The sequence below is a fragment of the Protomyctophum parallelum genome, assembly GCF_964188405.1.
Source record: "Protomyctophum parallelum genome assembly, chromosome: 16".
Lineage (NCBI taxonomy): Eukaryota > Metazoa > Chordata > Actinopteri > Myctophiformes > Myctophidae > Protomyctophum > Protomyctophum parallelum.
In genome coordinates, this window is record NC_139711.1 from 25,927,855 (window position 1) to 25,945,987 (window position 18,133).

The following is an 18,133-nucleotide window of genomic DNA, read 5'->3' on the forward strand; positions in this document are numbered from 1 at the left end:
TTTTGTATGATTTGCAGTGAGCTCAAGTTTTATTGTCCAACTGTTGCATCAGTCAGGTCAGTTTTTTTGGGGGAGCTAAGCATTATAGCTTAGATAATGATGTGAATTTGTATCCCGTGCAGAGATTGTAGCCGTGCACTGTATTACTCATCGTTAATGCACAACAGTGTTCACTTAATTAATCACTCTGTCCACTGGTCGGAAAAGAAGACTGACTCACTAACTCTGAATATATGTGCGACCTGCAACCTTTGTTCTGCGCTGTGTATTTGGTAGAACTACAAGTATGACACACTAGAGGGTGGTGGTGGTTGGTGGGCAACTTTGACGATGGAGAGGGCCACTATATTTCCACAATCACTCCCTAGGGCCATATATTGCTGTCGTAGCAAAAATAGCCGATATACAAGCTCAAAATGCGTCGCGCTGCGACACGTTTTGAGTTCGAATTGGAATCCTGAAAATTTACATTTTTATGTGTGTTGAGCATTGAGCTACTAATTTAGACTGTGAAGTAATTAAAGCAGGTCATGTTTGCATGTTGTGGAATTGTAAACATGCTGAAACCAACATTATATCAGCATTCTGATATTAACCTGAGGGCCACATTAAGTGAAGGTGGGGGCCGCATGTGGCCCCCGGGGCCGCCAGTTGCCCACCCCTGTCCTAAAACATGAAGATAATTAAAAAGGGAAAAAGTTGTGTTGTCCTGCAGTCAGTCCAGACACATGCTGTAACCAGATCACCAATGCCAGACTGAAGTAACGCACCAGGGTGGACTGGAGAAACTGTTTTGGCACCTTAAAAGAACAGGGGGATGGGGCGGGGGAGGGGGGGGGGTGGGTGTCTGTTGCTTAGCGTTGGTAGCAGAAAACGTCTCTCTGGTTTCACCTGCTTCAGGAGAATCTTCTTTGTCTTCGAGATGGCACCACTTACACTTTGAAAGGGCATGCATTTATGAAAGTCGAACGGATTTGAAAAGAGAAAGCAATTTGAGAGAGCCAGGGGGGGGGGGGGACAGATTGCATGACATCTGAGTCATACCCCTCACGGACACATCTATCACAGCATCTTAAACAGATTAGCGACTAGATCAATGCGTCACGTCTTCTAGCCATTTAAGAGCTTATCTTAGATCTTTTTAATTTCTCAGTCATTTTTTTATCTCGTTTAAAGTGCACGTGTATAGCCTGTGTGTGTGTGCTTCTGCGCGTCCAACGTTTATCGCGCGGAGCACATTTTGGCGTCCCAACGATCGAAAATCAAAAATACACCAAAATGCACTTTGAATGGACTTGACGTCCGAGGATAATACTCCTTGCTATTTCTGAGATCAGGATAATCGCCCATCACTTAAGGTATGGTAATGGACAGCGGTCAGGAACCGCTTGGCACGTGAATCATTCATACCGCCACCCATAAATAATAGAACCCTGGCAGCCCGTTAGCAGTGAGCTTGCAACTTGAAACAGCAGTCCAGTGAAACACAATCTTTTAGCGTGTAAACTAATGTGTTTCACCTGCCCTGGCTAGGGCGTCCGGTCCGGGGCGGGTCCTGGGGCCTGCGTGTGCCCTGGAGAAATGCCACGGAACCAAAGCTCCTCTCCCCTCCGTCTCTCCCCGGCGCGAACTGCTCTCCGCTCCCTCCGTCTCCAGCTTCCTCTTCCTCCGATTAATTTTTCACCGCAAGCTCTTTGATATGACTCCTGTCCCGCGGGAGCCTGGGTAATGCAAACTGGAAGACGGGAGACATAATTATTTCTCAAAACTTGCACTTCTGCCCTAATTAGTTCCTCTTCAGAAGTGGGCCTTGCATTATTTACACATCAAGCGGGGGGGGGGGGGGGGGGGGGGGAGACACACACACACACACACACACACACACACACACACACATGGGCGGGAGATAAATATTCATTGTTTGTTGACTAGGGTCCCTGCAGGGCTCGGGCCCGGAGTCGAGTCGAAAGCCCAAGTTGGTGTGACCTGTTTATGCGGCGCATGTTCCACTCCTATACATACTGTAATCGGTTCTGTTTCTGCCGCGATGGTTGTGACTATAGGGTTTGATTTGGGGTATTGGGCACAGGTCCATGCCTCTGCTTTTGATATCACCCCCTCTGTTCATTCTTTTTTTTTTCTCTGCCTCTGATCAGACTGAATTAAAATATATGGGAACTTTTGGGAATATAGACTGATAATCATTTATTTATGTTTGATAGCCACACTTTCCACATTTTAAACACTCAAGATAGTCAGAATCATGGTTGAACTTGGTCATGGTTGGTGCGGGTGGCCCCATAATGCAAAGCTTCATAGGTTCCATCCCATTGTCCAGCATGTCCACACTGCAGTTTATCTTTCCAAGACTATACTACTTCAGCCATCTCTCTGAACATGCAGTGTTTTCTTTATTTTGATCTACTATTTTGATGAACTCAGAAAGGAAGACAGTGGCAGTCGTGAGGAAAGAGCTCCAGGCTGCATTTTGTGGGGACACGGGACGGCATTTTTACCGTTAATAATGGCCAAAGTATGAATAGACTGCTATAGTACTGTATCTGCTGGTCTGCCAAACCCCATCCCCCCACCTCGGAGGTCTTATGGCCTTGAGGCCCATTGTCTGCCCTGTAAATATCTTACTCAAGTTGGTTGAAAAGGAAAACAAAACAGTCACCCATTGTGGAACGTTCCACAGCTGTTCTGTTTTTATTCCTGTTAGGCTCAGCATGACGTGGAATGCCACTGCACCAGAACAGTAGAACCGCCTGGCCAAGGCCGGTGATTACTAGGGGTGTAACCATAATAATAACTGTATCGATTTATTTTTATCGATAATGTAAACAGCAAATATCGTATCGTTTGACTTTGTATCGTATCGTTTTGTAATGGAAATAATCAGTATCGAATTGTTTTGCAATGGAAATAAATTCAAATAATCAATTTAATCAATACTAAGTACTTGTGCATTGTATTTAGCAATTTTAAGAAGAAAAGTTCCAATCTAGCTACAATTGGTCTATAGAAAAATGTGTGTATTCTCTGTGTTCATGTCAAGGCGTGTGTTTGTCCACATGTGTTATTTATATCCATAATAATACATCTTTACTTTTTAAAACCTGCACCGTACCACAAGTTTCACACATATATAATGTATTTGCTGAATAGTTACTGTATCAATTTCAAATAATTGAATCGTATCATATGGCCATAATGAACAAATATCGTCCATGTATCGTCAACCATGTATCGTGATACGTATCGTATCGCTGTTAAAATGTATCGTTACAGCCCTAGTGATTTCCATAATCACTGTTCACAGTGATGGAGACTCCATCGCCTGAGAATTTAAACACATTAATTTAGGACTGAGGCCAGGTTCTACAAAATGTCTTCTAAATCATGATAGTTTTCTGAAAAACCTAATCTTTCTATGTCAGTGATTCTCAAACTATTTCATGTCAAGGACCGCAAAGACTATATGTAATTGGCCGGCGACCCCCATCTGAAAATAATGTTGTTCCAGGGATCCCCAGAAGCAAAGATATGAGTTAAAAACATTCACTGTGAAAGAATATACAGTATATTAAAAAATGTGCGGCACATTTTCACGATTTTCCAAAAATAGCAGATCTACGAGCTTGTAGATCTGCTGGTGGTTAAACGCTAAAGTGGCATAGATGCATTCCCGTCCTAAATCGGTTGAACGCGGCTTCTCCATATTTACAGAAGCAACAAACAACAGAATGTGGGGCAAAATATGTCTGTTATGATTCAAAATCGAGCCGTGTTTACCGTCTTTGAAATATATATTTGGGTTAGAGGATGAGATGGGGGGTGGATCACATTTTAAGTGGTGGGATATGTGTGGAAATGTAACATTGCCAGGCTAGACGGGGAACATCTGACACCGCAAATGTCTGCCTCACTCTCACTGTCTCGAGCTCTGCCGCTTTCCCCCCAGACATTTGCATAGCTCTGTACCGTAGCCGGTCCTGTTCTACTTACACTGGAGGTCCTGCTTGGCTCAGTGGATTCCCACTTCGGATTGTCTGGAACGCTACACACAACTATACTAATAGTGAGATGCACACAGTACATTGAAAATGAGTTTGTGACACCCACATTGTCTGCAACGTCACATACTGTACTGCAGAGTGAGCACAGAGACAGCTGTTTCCCTTAGGTCAAAACATAATGTACATTTTCCATAGTTGTGCTTATCTCACGCAATTTTACATTCTACTGAGCCCAATGGTTAGAATGCTTTAAGGTCCCTGATTACCTGCCTGTGTACAATCAACAAGTGTGATAATTTTCCAGAACTTAATGAGGATATAAGAGTCAGAAGGGATTTCATGGGAGTCTCGCTTCTTGAATTAAAATTTAAGACAAGCGCATATACAGTACTGTAGGTCTTATTCTGATAATAGATATGTATCATATGTTCTCCACTAGTTCTCCAGTCTGGACCAGCTGCAGTGGCCTTGTGGTTAGAGTGTCCACACTGGGACTGGGAGGTCGGGCTTCGATCCCCGGCCGGTTCATACCATTATTGTTTATTTTGGTTAACTTAGCGGGTCTAGCAGGCAAAGTTTGACATGGGATTCTTTTATGGAAACTCGTTTATGAATTCTCCCCTGTCTCTCTCTCTCTTTCTCTCTCTCTCTCTGTCTCCCCCCAACCCACAGGTGGAGATCACGCTTCAGGATGTCAACGACAACCCACCTGTTTTCCCCAACGATATTCTGGACGTGACCATCGAGGAGAACATCGGAGACGGCTACAAGATAATGCAGCTAACAGCCACGGATGCAGACGAGGTACCGTGGCTGCTGCACTGCCTGTCAATATGCTTATAGCCTTTCACTCACAAGGCACCTGCATTACTAGAGTAAATTAACCAAAAATACTTTTAGATCTGCATGATGCAATGACGTGAACCTTGATTGGGTTCACATCGATAAGTTATATTATAGTTATTTGTGCAGGATTTGAGTCCAAATATTGTCAATAATAGATATCTCTGATATTGCGTTTGTGATCAAGGAACTGGAAGTACAGATTATTATCATTTTTTATATATAATTTATGTGCTAAATGTGTGATTCTGACAAGAGGAGCAACAGATAAAGTCGATTGTATATCGTGGACAGGTTGGTGGCGCTATAAGGTTCAACAAGATGTCACTACATAGTGCACAATGGAGGTCACAAGCATGCCGTATCATACTAACCTGTTCCTCTCCGCTACGTCAATAATGATGCCACGTCATAATGGTTGTTGTTGTTGTAGTAGCCCTTGCCATACACTATACTATAGGAAGGACTTTCTTCTTCACTATTTCACTTTAATCTCTCTCTCTCTCTCTGTCCCGTTCTCTCTCTCACACGCAAACACACAGACCACACGCACGCATGCACGCACACACGCACGCACGCATGCATGCACGTACGCACGCACGCACACAGAGAGAGAGAGAGAGAGTCCCATAGTATCTTGTGTTTTGACATAACTCAAGGCATGTAAAGGCCATGGTGTCATCGCGGAGCGACATGCAGTGCGAGCGGACTAGTGATTGATTTATTTTTTTGCTGGATAATCCCTCTGCGGCCCCCATAGTTCACATTACATCACTGGGCATCACCCTCAATTACCAATCCATCCCCCCTCCATATTTCCATACTTTCTAGGCAGGAGGATGTGGACGTTGAAATCGTGCAGTGAGTGAGAAGCCCCTCCCTCTCCAAGGTCTGCGGTACCTTAGCCCAATGCCAAACGACACAATGGGAAGCGAGTGGAAAGAAAGTCGGGCCATAGAGGAGGAAGATTAGTGTGAGAGAGGGAATATGGAATCAAACTTAATGTTAACTTATGAGGCCACACGTCTTTTATTGCGCAGCTGTTGCCTCACCCCTACGCTTAGGTCTCAATGTGAGAAAAACTCCACGTAGTCCAATTTTGTCCGTTTTCTCTTTTATCAAAATTGTATATTGACTGTAAATCTTCGGCCTGGAATCAAGTCAGTATTTTCAATAAGGGGATTTTAAGGACATTGATTACTTTTTTTTTGTTGCTCCAATGCCAGAGACCTCGAGACTTTGATCTGGAAAGGTTTAACATGTGGTGGTGAAATCAAACTGAGCAGTGTTTCTTTCACTGTCGTTGCCTTTTTCCTCACGTTTGACTTTTGAGGGGCACGTCTGTGTGAGCTGTGTTGCACAACTCAAAAGGTGAATGTTATACTTTCACACGCACATTATCTAGACTTCAGGGGGTAGAATTGGATTTATTTGCTAATATCTAGTAGATGATGATGAAGGTCAAACAATAACCCTTTTGTTGAGGGGAAGTAGCATGCTGCCCGCAGTGGGACTAAGACATGCAAAAAAGAAAAGCCGTATAAGACCTAAAAAAATAGAATCCAGCGGTGTCTTTGGAGAATTACAGGTTATAGATGTTTATCCCAAACACTGCCATGAATAGGGTCGCTAAATAGGAGCCTGTGTTTCATTCCAGCTCCATGCGCTCAGAGCCAGGCAGAAGTCCGGCCAACACTTTGCCCACATCCTAACGCAGGAAACTTAAGTTGCGCTGACACTAAGCGTACGGAACGCACTGGAGCCCTCGCTGAGAGAAAGCCACATGTGTGAGCCAGAGCTGGAGTAGCCAAGAGTGCAAGCTGTTGGCCAGCTGACTGGCTGAATTCAGACATCATAATGATCCCATCCAATTTAACAGTGCTACATGTGGGATTCATGTGTGAGGGTATTAAAATGCTGTTTCTTAGCATCCGTTTTTCGCTACAACCCATTTCCACCCCAAAGAAGGAAAAGGTTGCGTACGGGTTAAAAGAAAAGAGATTGCTCTCTTGTTGTTTTATTTCTGTCCCCCCCATAATGCGGGCTAGGTCGGACTCTCTCTGAAAAATGTTTCTCACCTCATTTTGAAAAGAAATACACTACCTTTTGTGCTTTTGTAGACGAACGCGAACATTTTATTAACGTGGTGACCTAATGTGGAAAACACTCTGCAGGTAAAGCTCTCTTTAATGAAGAGAAGTACAACAATGGGTGTTTTTTTGGAGAGGCCTCCAAAAAGTAACCTCAGCCTGACATTGAGCAGTAATGTGTTCCAGAGACACACAGCTCTTGTAAGTGGCGGCGTATCGTGCACTCCTCTCTTCGCTTTCGTTCCTAACCGCCGCCATTTCTAAGGCATATGAACGTGTTTTCCGAGTGGATTTACACCACGACAGTCGAGCTGAGACATTACCGCGTTTTCTTTTCTTCCGACAAGGGTTCATCTGGAGGGCCTCGGTGACAACAAGCTGTTTGTGTTATGATTCGCCTCGCCTCAGCTCAGCTCAACGTTGCATTCCGGAAGCGCTGGAATCCCCGGCGGCGCTGTCTGCTTCGCACCTCTCCGCTCCTCATAGGAACTGCCTGCTCCCAAAAACCACTCGTCTGCTAAATGACTTTCCTTCTGTTCCTCGAGTCTGCTGCTGCTCCGTGGAAGTCTGCTGTTTAATTGGTCAACCCGCCCACACGCCACACAACCCCCCACCCCCCCCCCCCCCCCCACCCCCTGCCCCACACACCCCCTTAATGACAATGTCTTCGGAGGGCCGTAAAGTAGTCTTTAGCGAAGGTCAAGGGAGCGGTCAGTGTTGGTTAACTTACAGTATGTGTGTGCACGCACACATGGTCATTCTTGCAGCGCACATGCCTGATTGTGTGCACGCACGCACATTAAGAAAAGTATTGAACGGCGGGGCCACGATGGGAGGACCCCCTACTCTGTCTCTCTCCCTCCCGCCTCTCTCATGCTCTGCTTTTGAACCCTATCAGAAAAATTAATTGGCAAACTGCGGGTGTTGGATTCCGGGCCGCAGCCCAGGTGGCTGATGGGATTGCCAGACATGGAACTCCTGATTGATGACAGCGGGGTCCTTAGATGAGCAGAGGCTTGCTCCGTCCGTCCTCCTAATCTCCCTGAGCCTCCACTTTTACTAGGTCTGGAGCTATGAGCGTGTCTCTGCTAATGCAATGAGAGAGAAGGAGAGAGAAAGAGAGAGAGAGAGAGAGAGAGAGAGGCAAGGTCAAAATGGCATCATAAAACTAGCAGTGATGGGAAAGAGATAAGGAGTCAGACATGAACTTGGGTCTCTTAATATGTACTCCATCTAGAGGTCGTTGGAGACGAACACTGTGCTCAGCATGGCTGGTTGGTTCATTATCTTTGCAGTGTCTCTCGTTGTGTCTATTTAAAGGAATGGGACTGTTTTAGAGAACGATAGTCAAATATTTTAACCGCACGGACGTGTCCCTATTCTGGGGGGGTGAATATTTGGCAGAAATAGCATAGCAACGAACAGCTTGTAGATCAGTTATTTTTGTCAGAGAGATTTGATGTAGAGGGATTAAAAGGATGGGAACTAGTACACTAGCATCCAACTTCCATTCATGATGGACATAATGTATTTGGTATGTATACCAATACCATATTTGGAATTTGGAATGTATTTTAGTTCTCCGATCGATTCACTACATGAACATAAACACCTTTTCTTCATGCATAATGTGATGTATCCTCAGTACTGTACCTACAACCAATAAAGGAATATATTAAGATATTCCGCAGGTATAGAAAGCACTTAATGCAAAGCACATTGCATAAGCCTTGCCATTGTCCTGCCACGATCAAAAAGCAGCCCCAGACTTCACGGGTAGCTGAAAGAGCCACATTTAGCTTAGCTCTTTACCAGCTGTAACTTAAAGCCTTCGCTTCATCTCGGTGAATAGCCGCAGCTTTTGATGTGCCATTTTTGCTCTTCGGCGAAAGACATGGGGCAGAGACAGTTGTCTGATGTTTCTCAGGATGCTATTGTGCCCAGGACAAACATAAATGTCAACTTCTGTCATCGGGCTTATTCAGTTGTCATATCGCATTCGGTTCTCCTCTCCTATTCCAAAGCCCCTGCTTTAGCTTCCACATGTGTCCTGGCGGTTGTACTTGTCCAAAGTACCGGGGGATCTATTAGTTGCCTTTATAGAGGAACACTATAGCCTGTACAAGTTCAAAGACTAAGAGGGAGCCCCATGAGAATATCACCATTCAGCTGCTGTGTTGATGTTTCCTTTCTCTCCCTAGTCCATTACGCTACCTAGATAAGACTTCTCACTACTACAGAATATGAATATGTTTTTAATTAGTTTCAACTCATTTCACCTTTTAGGATGTCCTCATTTCACTTCACCTACATTATAAGCCAAAAACATCGCGGGCCAGAGTTTTTGTTGCTTCAAAGACATTTTCATCTTAGAATGCGCAGTTCAGTGGAGTTGAAAATCTAGTGTTGTAATCACACGGCACTGTTCCTGCATGTCATTACTGCATTGTGGTTTCATCATGCCTCAGACAATTTCACTAGTAAAGCAAACGGGACACAATGAATCGCAGAATGCAAATGCATTCTGGACAGGAACCCCTTTTGGTGTTTTAAGCATTATGTTTTACTTTAGCTAATGAAAAATAGCAAGCTCGTAGCGCGGCACCGAGTGCCACACTACAAGCTGGTAGATCTGCTGTTTTTGAAAAATCGTGAAAATGTGGCACAAATCTTTCAATATATTCTTTCAGAGTGAACGTTTTTAACTCTTCTTGGGGTCCCTGGAACAACATATTTTCAGATGGGGGTCGGCGGCCAATTACATATAATGTTTGGGGTCCTTGATATGAAAAAGGTTGAGCACCACTGACATAGAAACAGGTTTCTCAGAAAACTGTCAGGATTTTGAATGCTTTTTTTTAAGAATCTGCCTAAATGAGTTAAAGAGTGTCTTGAACAGAGAAGTGTGTCATTCATAGGTAGCCCACTCTGAGGACATGACACTCGCTAACATGGTGTAACTTTGATCTTGTGATATCCCATGATGCTGCTGGACAAAACCCGTGGCTCTTGAGAGTTCACATCTGAGGCAGCGCTGTCAGGAAACAAGTTAAACGTATTGTCCTGTGTTTCGCCATGTAGCCTGAGAACTTGGACCAAACTGTTTTTTTTTTTAAAAGCTTTGGTGTTGGTTTGCTGCCTGAGAGATAGAGTTGGGTCACTTTGAAACAATGAATGTGTGTAAACCCGGCAAGCACTGTGACTCACCGTTCCTCCTCCATGTTACGTTTATGGTTTTCATCTTGTAAACATGCACATTTGACCGTGCAAAATCCTTTGAGGTAAGGCTGTTACGGCACTTCCTCTGAGTCAGGCGCTCAAATATCAAACAATGAAGAAACGTACTGAACTGTGACTCTCTTATTTTATGATTACCATGATTTTTTTGAGTGGTGCAACCACTGTCTCCTATAGACAGCTATGTGTGTCCCTGGGTCGTTGTGTCCGATCACGAAAATAGCGCTTGGTTGGTTTTCACCACCAAGTGCCACTGTTGTGCAGCCTAACACACACACACACACACACACACACACACACACACACACACACACACACACACACACACACACACACACACACACACACACACACACACACACACACACACACACACACACACACACACACACACACACACACAAACACACACACACACACACACACATTATTAACTGTATATATGATGATTTCGGGTGTGACAGTACAGTACAGTACAGTACAGTACAGTACAGTACAGTACAGTACAGTACAGTACAGTACAGTACAGTACAGTACAGTACAGGGACCCCCTGGGGAACCCCACATGGTAACTCTGTCATTTATCAACCATTTCGGAGGTGGGCGGCTCGCCGGAACCCCCTGGGCACTTTCCTGGTGATCTGGATGTTCCGGGGACCGCCCCAGGGACCCCCACGCGGGACGAGAGCGTCTTTTGGCTGTTCATCAGCGCCTCTCTCCATTTCTTCAGGGTCCCAACGCCCTCGTGACATACACCATCATCAGCGGGGCGGAGGAGAGCTTCCGGATCGACCCCGAGTCGGGTGACCTGATCGCCACCAAGAAGCTGGACCGGGAGCGCCGCTCCAAGTACTCCCTCCTGGTGCGCGCCGACGACGGGAAGCAGTCGTCGGACATGAGGCTGAACATCACCGTCAGCGACGTCAACGACCACACCCCCAGGTTCTCGCGTGGAACGTACTCCTTCGACATCCTGGAAGACACCGCGCCGGGTAAGGACTCATAATGTACTCCTTCGACATCCTGGAAGACACCGCGCCAGGTAAGGACTCATAATGTACTCCTTCGACATCCTGGAAGACGCCAGGTAAGGACTCATAATGTACTCCTTCGTCATCCTGGAAGACACCACGCCAGGTAAGGACTCATAATGTACTCCTTCGACATTCTGGAAGACACCGCGCCGGGTAAGGACTCATAATGTACTCCTTCGACATCCTGGAAGACACCACGCCAGGTAAGGACTCATAATGTACTCCTTCGACATCCTGGAAGACACCGCGCCAGGTAAGGACTCATAATGTACTCCTTCGACATCCTGGAAGACACCGCGCCAGGTAAGGACTCATAATGTACTCCTTCGACATCCTGGAAGACACCGCGCCAGGTAAGGACTCATAATGTACTCCTTCAACATCCTGGAAGACACCGCGCCGGGTAAGGACTCATAATGTACTCCTTCGACATCCTGGAAGACACCGCGCCGGGTAAGGACTCATGCCAGTGTGCGAGTGACGCCAAGTATAAATACTGCAATGTAGATGTACTCCGTTACAAGTAGAAGTCCCGTATTAAAAATGTACTCGGCATCAAAATGTACTTAAAGTACTAAAAGTTCAAAATGTGTACAAAACCTTTTGAAAATAGCGGATCTACAAGCGAACTTGCGATGCGCCGAAATGTATTGTTGGAGTGCTTAATGTATGAGTTTAATCAAAATTTTAATCTCCAAAGTAACTAAAGTTTTCAAATAATTGTAGTGGAGTAAAAGTAAAAAAATTGGCTCTGAGATGTAGTGGAGTGGAGTAGAATAAGTAAAAATATTGGAAATTGGAAATACTCAAGTAAAGTACAAATACCTCACAATTGTACTTAAGTACAGTACTTAAGTAAATGTACTTACTTAGTTACTTTCCACCACTGCCGTCCGTGAAGCATAATCGTCGCTGTCGCGGGCAGAAACCTTGTATCTGGGCAGAAACCTTGTATCGCCACATTTCAGCTTTCATGTTTGCTTGTTTTTTTTTCTTTCATAAACCAATGCCCTACTCCAGTGCTTTTCAACCTTTTTCACATCAAGGCCCATTATTTTTTCAGCATTTAAGCCACGGACCATGACATTTAGACCTGCTGACCCAAAACCAAAGACTTCTTGTAAATTAAGTAATGCAGATGTTTAACAATGACTTAACTCTTGAGAGCGTAAAATGAAACCAAATGGACCCGTAAGGACCCGTAATGGTCCATTTGGGTTCATTTTACACTCTCAAAAGTAAAATAACTAATAAGGGTCCATTTGGTTCAAACTCTCCATCCTTTAGCTGAGGACCACCTGGAACCCCCTCAAGGACCACTGGTTGAAAAACTGGCTGCTAATGTTATGTATCATTTGGCCACACCGCTTTCCCGGTAGAGAACTAACATACAGCCAGAAATGTAGTGTAGTGTTTAAAAAAAAAACAGAGATACCATTTTAATGTTACTGGTGCAACTGTGTCCCCATGAAGGCTCCATCGTGGCGGCCATCTTGGCCAGCGACTCCGACTCGGGCGCGAATGGGGAGATCACCTACGCGGTGGACGAGGACGACGAGGACGAGACCTTCCTCCTGAACGCCGTGACGGGCGTGTTCAACGTGACGCGCCCGCTGGACTACGAGGCCCAGCAGTACTACGTGCTGACGGTGAAGGCGAGGGACGGCGGAGGCCAGGCCGGCGCCGTGCGCGTCTACTTCAACGTCCTGGATGTGAACGACAACCCGCCCACGTTCAACGCCACGGCGTACAGCGCCTCCGTCTCGGAGAGCCTGCCCCCGGGCTCCAGCATTGTCACCGTGGGAGCCAGCGATGCCGACGATGGTACGTATACCAGAGCCATAGAGTAAGACAGAGTTACGACAACTCCGTTCACTTCATGGGGCCAGTCCGATGGCGGCTCTTCTACATAGACTTCTATTGGCGAAGAGCATTGCGAAGAGTGACAATGTCCTGGACCGGAAGTTGACAGAATGCACTGGACTCGGGCAGCAGCCCGGCCGTTTTTTTGTAATAGTACAACATAAAAATGATAGAGACTTTAGTTGTCACTGTACAATACTGTGCCTTTTTTTCAGCACACAACTCGGTCTGTCTGACTGGAGCTAATCTGGCAAACCGATGGACCACCACAGCAAACTTAACAGCATGTGCATGCTGCCAGTAGGCCACAGAAATACCTCCACAAATGTTTTATATATATATATTTTTTATATTTAACAAAAATGTTATAATTGAGGTCAATGGGGCTGCGATCGTGCTGAAACCTTTCCCTAATGGTGAAGACATTGGTCATAGATACAATAAGTCATAGACAAATTATGTCATAGACAAATGATGCCACAGGTTGAACACATGTCATTTCTATTATGGATCCCAAGATCCACATAATTTACTAGTTAATTTGTTTGTTTGTTTTGTGTATTCATTTATTTATTAATATATTTACTGACTGACTGACTGACTGACTGACTGACTGACTGACTGACTGACTGACTTACTTACTTACTTACTTACTTACTTACTTACTTACTTACTTACTTACTTACTTACTTACTCACACATGTGAAACACGGTAACAACACAACGAGGTTCCACCATTACATGTTACTACAAACAGACATGAGAGGTTAGCAGTCACAGTTACAGTAACTGGACAGTGTGGTGATGGAATATCCCATAAACTGTGAGCATTTATGCAACATGTGACATAATTATACAATTTATTGTCATAGTCTATAAATCAGTTGTGTGAAAGGTCCTAATTTAATGTTGGGCTGTCACTTTGTTATGACAGTTGGATATAGAGTAGCAATTAAACCTACATATATATTATTATTATATTTTCCCATGTCATGCATGAGTGATTCGACAAAATTACAACATCCCTTTGAGCATATGCGATTAAATGGATTAAGATATCTCTCGATATCAGGTGGTGTGGCCATGTTTCTCAAGTGCCGGATGGCATTTTAACAGTCCCTGCTACTCTTTCCTACTGTAATTACCACTTCAAGCAGACCTAATGTGGTTATTGTGACCTACATTCCTGGGAAATACACTCAACCCCAGTCTGTCTTGGTTCTCGCTGGCGTCCGGGCAGTCTGACCATGTCCCAGACTCGCAGATATAACCTCCGCTTCTCACTGTCAAAATAACGCACTGCCATTGTTAGCACTTCCTAAGTCCTGGACCCTTGACCCCCAGACTTTGTCTGTGGATGTTGCGGCCGTAAAGACCGGGATGGAAGAAGAAGTGCTACTCCAGGCTTTTGATAAGGGATTGCTTGCTTGTGTACTGTAAATATGTGGTAGAGTGTGGGAAGATGCCAGCTTTCCACATGAATACCCCGTTGAGCTGAATTACAGACGCTCAATTTAAGCTCATTTTAACCCTGGCTCCAGGGCAGTAGTGCGGATTAGGGCCGATTTTATTCGCTACATTGGGGTTTAGTCGCACTCTAGTTATGTCATTTAAATAAATGTTGCTCTTTTGAGAGGGATTTTCCCAAATTGCTCGCCGGCGCTATCATTTTTAGGAAGTGGCCCGCAGCGTTGTTTGTCTTTTGATAGCAATCGTGTCATGGTACAGGAATGAATCATCCACTTTGACAGACTACTGTAGCAACCAGAGCTCCTGCTGATTTGTGGAAATGTACTGTATGTCGATGACGAACAAAAGCAGTTAATTCAAATTGATATTATGCATCTCTACCAATAGGAGCACGTTAAAAATGTCAGTGACTAACCTCTAGTATGGTCTCACCATTCGTTATCCTGCTATTGTTTATACAAGATCATCCCTTTGAAAGTATTTGTCTCCTTTTTTTACATGAGCAGTCATATATATATATATATATATATATATATATATATATATATATATACGTATATATATATATATATATAGTTGCTGTCGGGAGGAAACCACCTATTACTCCATTTTCTTTTTTCCTTTTCTTTTTTGCATAAATCAGTGCTATTGAGCACCCTTTACGTATGTGTGTTGTTTCAGAAACATGCTAAAGCAGCTGCCTCCACCACCTCTCCCCCTCTTATGGAAGTAATTGACAATAATATAAAGTTACAACACCAACTTTGATGAGGCAGTGTTGCTTTGTTTTCGAAATATAAGGTTTCCTTCATTTCCTGAAAAATGAATATTTTTCTTTTTCATGAATTGAAAAAAAAAAAAAAAAAAAGACGTTCATGAGACCCATCGATGAAATAATCAACGCCGCAATTCCTTTTCCAGGTCTAAACGCCCAGCTCTGCTACAGAATGGCGTCCGGCGACCCTCAGGGCCAGTTTGAGATCACGAAGGAGGGCGTTCTCCAGACCAAGAAGGCCCTGGACCGCGAGGCGCAGTCCTTCTACAACCTGGTCGTCACTGTGCACGACTTGGCCCCGCCTCCCGCGACACGCTTCACCAGCACCGCCCAGGTATATGTCATTGGTGGAACCGTGACTCATTAGATTTACTCAAGCACTGTACTTAAGTAAACATTTTGAGGTATTTGCACTTTACTTGAGCATGTCCATGACGTTTTATTTTTGCTACTGTAGATTTTAATGCCAATACATTTGTACTTTTTTTTTAGTAAGTAAATTTTGAACAGCAGACTTTTACTTTACTACTGTAATTGATACTTTTTTAGGAACACCATTCTTTTGGTGTTTTTACCCCTTCAGGACAGGAACCCCTATTGGGGTCCGTGTTGCTATGTACAGTATATTAGCAGCATAACATTATTGTAATTGTTTTAATTAAAGGGATTGTGACATAAAAAAAATATTTTTGTAATCTTTCTGAGCTCAATTGCACCCAAAAGACTTTTAACATTCAGTAGATTTTCTGTGGTCTGGGGTTTTCCGGCTCAAACAAGTGCTCTGATTTTCCTGTGGAGTGTGATGTAAGAGCCAGCAAATCCCATATACAGTATGACAATGGGATTTGCCAGCAGATGTCACTGTTTTCACTGTTTTGCCTGTTTTCATTGCAGCTCAAAAGGCTTCACAGACACAGAGAAAATCCCAGAACGCAGAAAATCCACTGAATGTTCAAAGTTCAGGTTGTTTGGGTGTAGTTGAGGTCATGAAAGTATGAAAATGTATGTCATGAAACCTTTAATTAATATTTGAACATTTTCAGAAAACGTCAAGGTCAGTATTTAGAAGGCCTTTTTTTACAATCGGAATAGTCCTAATAAATGTGAGTGCTTTCCCCACCACTATCACTCCGCCCAGGTATCGGTCATCCTCCTGGACGTCAACGACTGCCCGCCCTCGTTCACGTCGCAGCGCATGGCCTACGTCCAGGAGAACACGCCTGTGGACACGGTGGTGTTCACGGCGCGCGCCCTGGACGCCGACAGCGGGCCCAACAGCTACGTGGAGTACGCCCTCAGGTATAGCGTTGATGTTGTCGCACTCAAACTACGACCAAAAGAAAATTGTCCGTCGACTACCGTTTTTCACAGAAGAAAACGGAATTAAGTCCTTCGGCAGCACACGTTTAATATCGAGTTTTAGTCGCAAGTTGGCACGCTTTTCAGCCGCCGAGCTCTTCTATTGAAGAGCCACCAGGTGATTTGATGAACCGGAAGTAACGAGCGATCATTTCACGGGGCACTGGCTAGATACAAAGCTCACGCGTTGTGAGCTTGTAGACCGGCTATTTTCAGCAAGTGTGAGATGGGCCATTACGACGCCATCAAGGCCTGCCAAAATACATTTTAGTCGACTAACTCAACTGTAGATTTAGTTGCCTAAAACTAGACCAACACGTGACTCAAATGTAATTTAAATCATTCCAATAGACCACGACTAAATCCCCAAAAATGTTGCTGTCAAAAACAACACTGCCCTCCTCCTCACTCACTACTCAGGGGGCCGTTCGGCAACAAGTTCAGCATCGGCACGATCGACGGCGACGTGCGTCTGGTCGGCGAGCTGGACCGCGAGGAGCTGGCCAACTACACGCTGACACTGGTGGCCACCGACAAGGGCGAGCCGCCGCTGTCGTCCACCATGGACGTGACCCTGGCGGTGCTCGACGTCAACGACAACACGCCCAGCTTCTCGCAGAACGTCTACGACGTGGAGATCGAGGAGGACACGCTGACGGGCACCGACGTCCTGCAGGTGAGAGAGAAGACGATGAGATGGGGGGACAAGCTTAAAGATGGAGTGCCACCCTAAAACATGGTCGTCAGGTATTATTGAGGGATGCTAGCCCCTCCTATGTCCAGGCTTTGAGGGTTTGTGCAAACACAAACATTGAATGCCATTGACAATAAATGGCCAGTTTTCTTTTTTGGGGGGGGGGGTGCTTTTCTCCCTTTATTGATAGATACAAGTGGAGATTGACAGGAAAGAGGGAGGGAGAGAGAAGGGAAGAGACATGCAGCAACGGTCGTCATGAACGAGACTCGAACACGCGACGCGCTGTCAGGCCAGAGCCTATATGTGGCATGCGCCTGGACCACAGTAGTGATTATGACTAAATAATCCTTTTGTCCTTGTGACGTAATCTGCTGATCTTTTGCCAACAACATGATTATCCATACTATAGACACAATAAGGTCTCTCTATTCTACTCTGGCCTACTCAGGTGCAGTGGTGGAACGCAAATAAGTACATTTACTTAAAGATGGAGTGCCACCATTTTTTTCCACCCTAAAACATGATCATCAGGTATTATTACAATATAAGGGGGAAGAACTTTTTCCAAAAAGTGTACAGTATTTGTTAAAATCATGCTTTTATGTGGACACGCCCACCAGTTCATTAAGTATGCCTGGATTGCCTGGTGGGTGGTGATGGGTGGTGATCCACCTGAACTGAAGCCGCACCCACAGCTGTAGTTGTATGATAAAGGGGGAGGGGTTAGGGGAGGGGCTGATAGTGTG

General features: G+C 44.8%; 1 protein-coding gene across 1 annotated transcript in view; it reads left to right on the forward strand.

The window, feature by feature from the left end:
* fat4 (FAT atypical cadherin 4) overlaps positions 1–18,133 on the forward strand; it is a 146,421-nt gene that overhangs the window by 76,098 nt on the left and 52,190 nt on the right. Inside the window, exons 2-7 of the mRNA XM_083785590.1 lie at positions 4,692–4,823; positions 10,920–11,181; positions 12,697–13,047; positions 15,478–15,665; positions 16,470–16,630; positions 17,111–17,366. Of these exons, the coding sequence (XP_083641716.1) occupies positions 4,692–4,823; positions 10,920–11,181; positions 12,697–13,047; positions 15,478–15,665; positions 16,470–16,630; positions 17,111–17,366 (1,350 nt within the window). The remainder of the gene's footprint in view (positions 1–4,691; positions 4,824–10,919; positions 11,182–12,696; positions 13,048–15,477; positions 15,666–16,469; positions 16,631–17,110; positions 17,367–18,133) is intronic.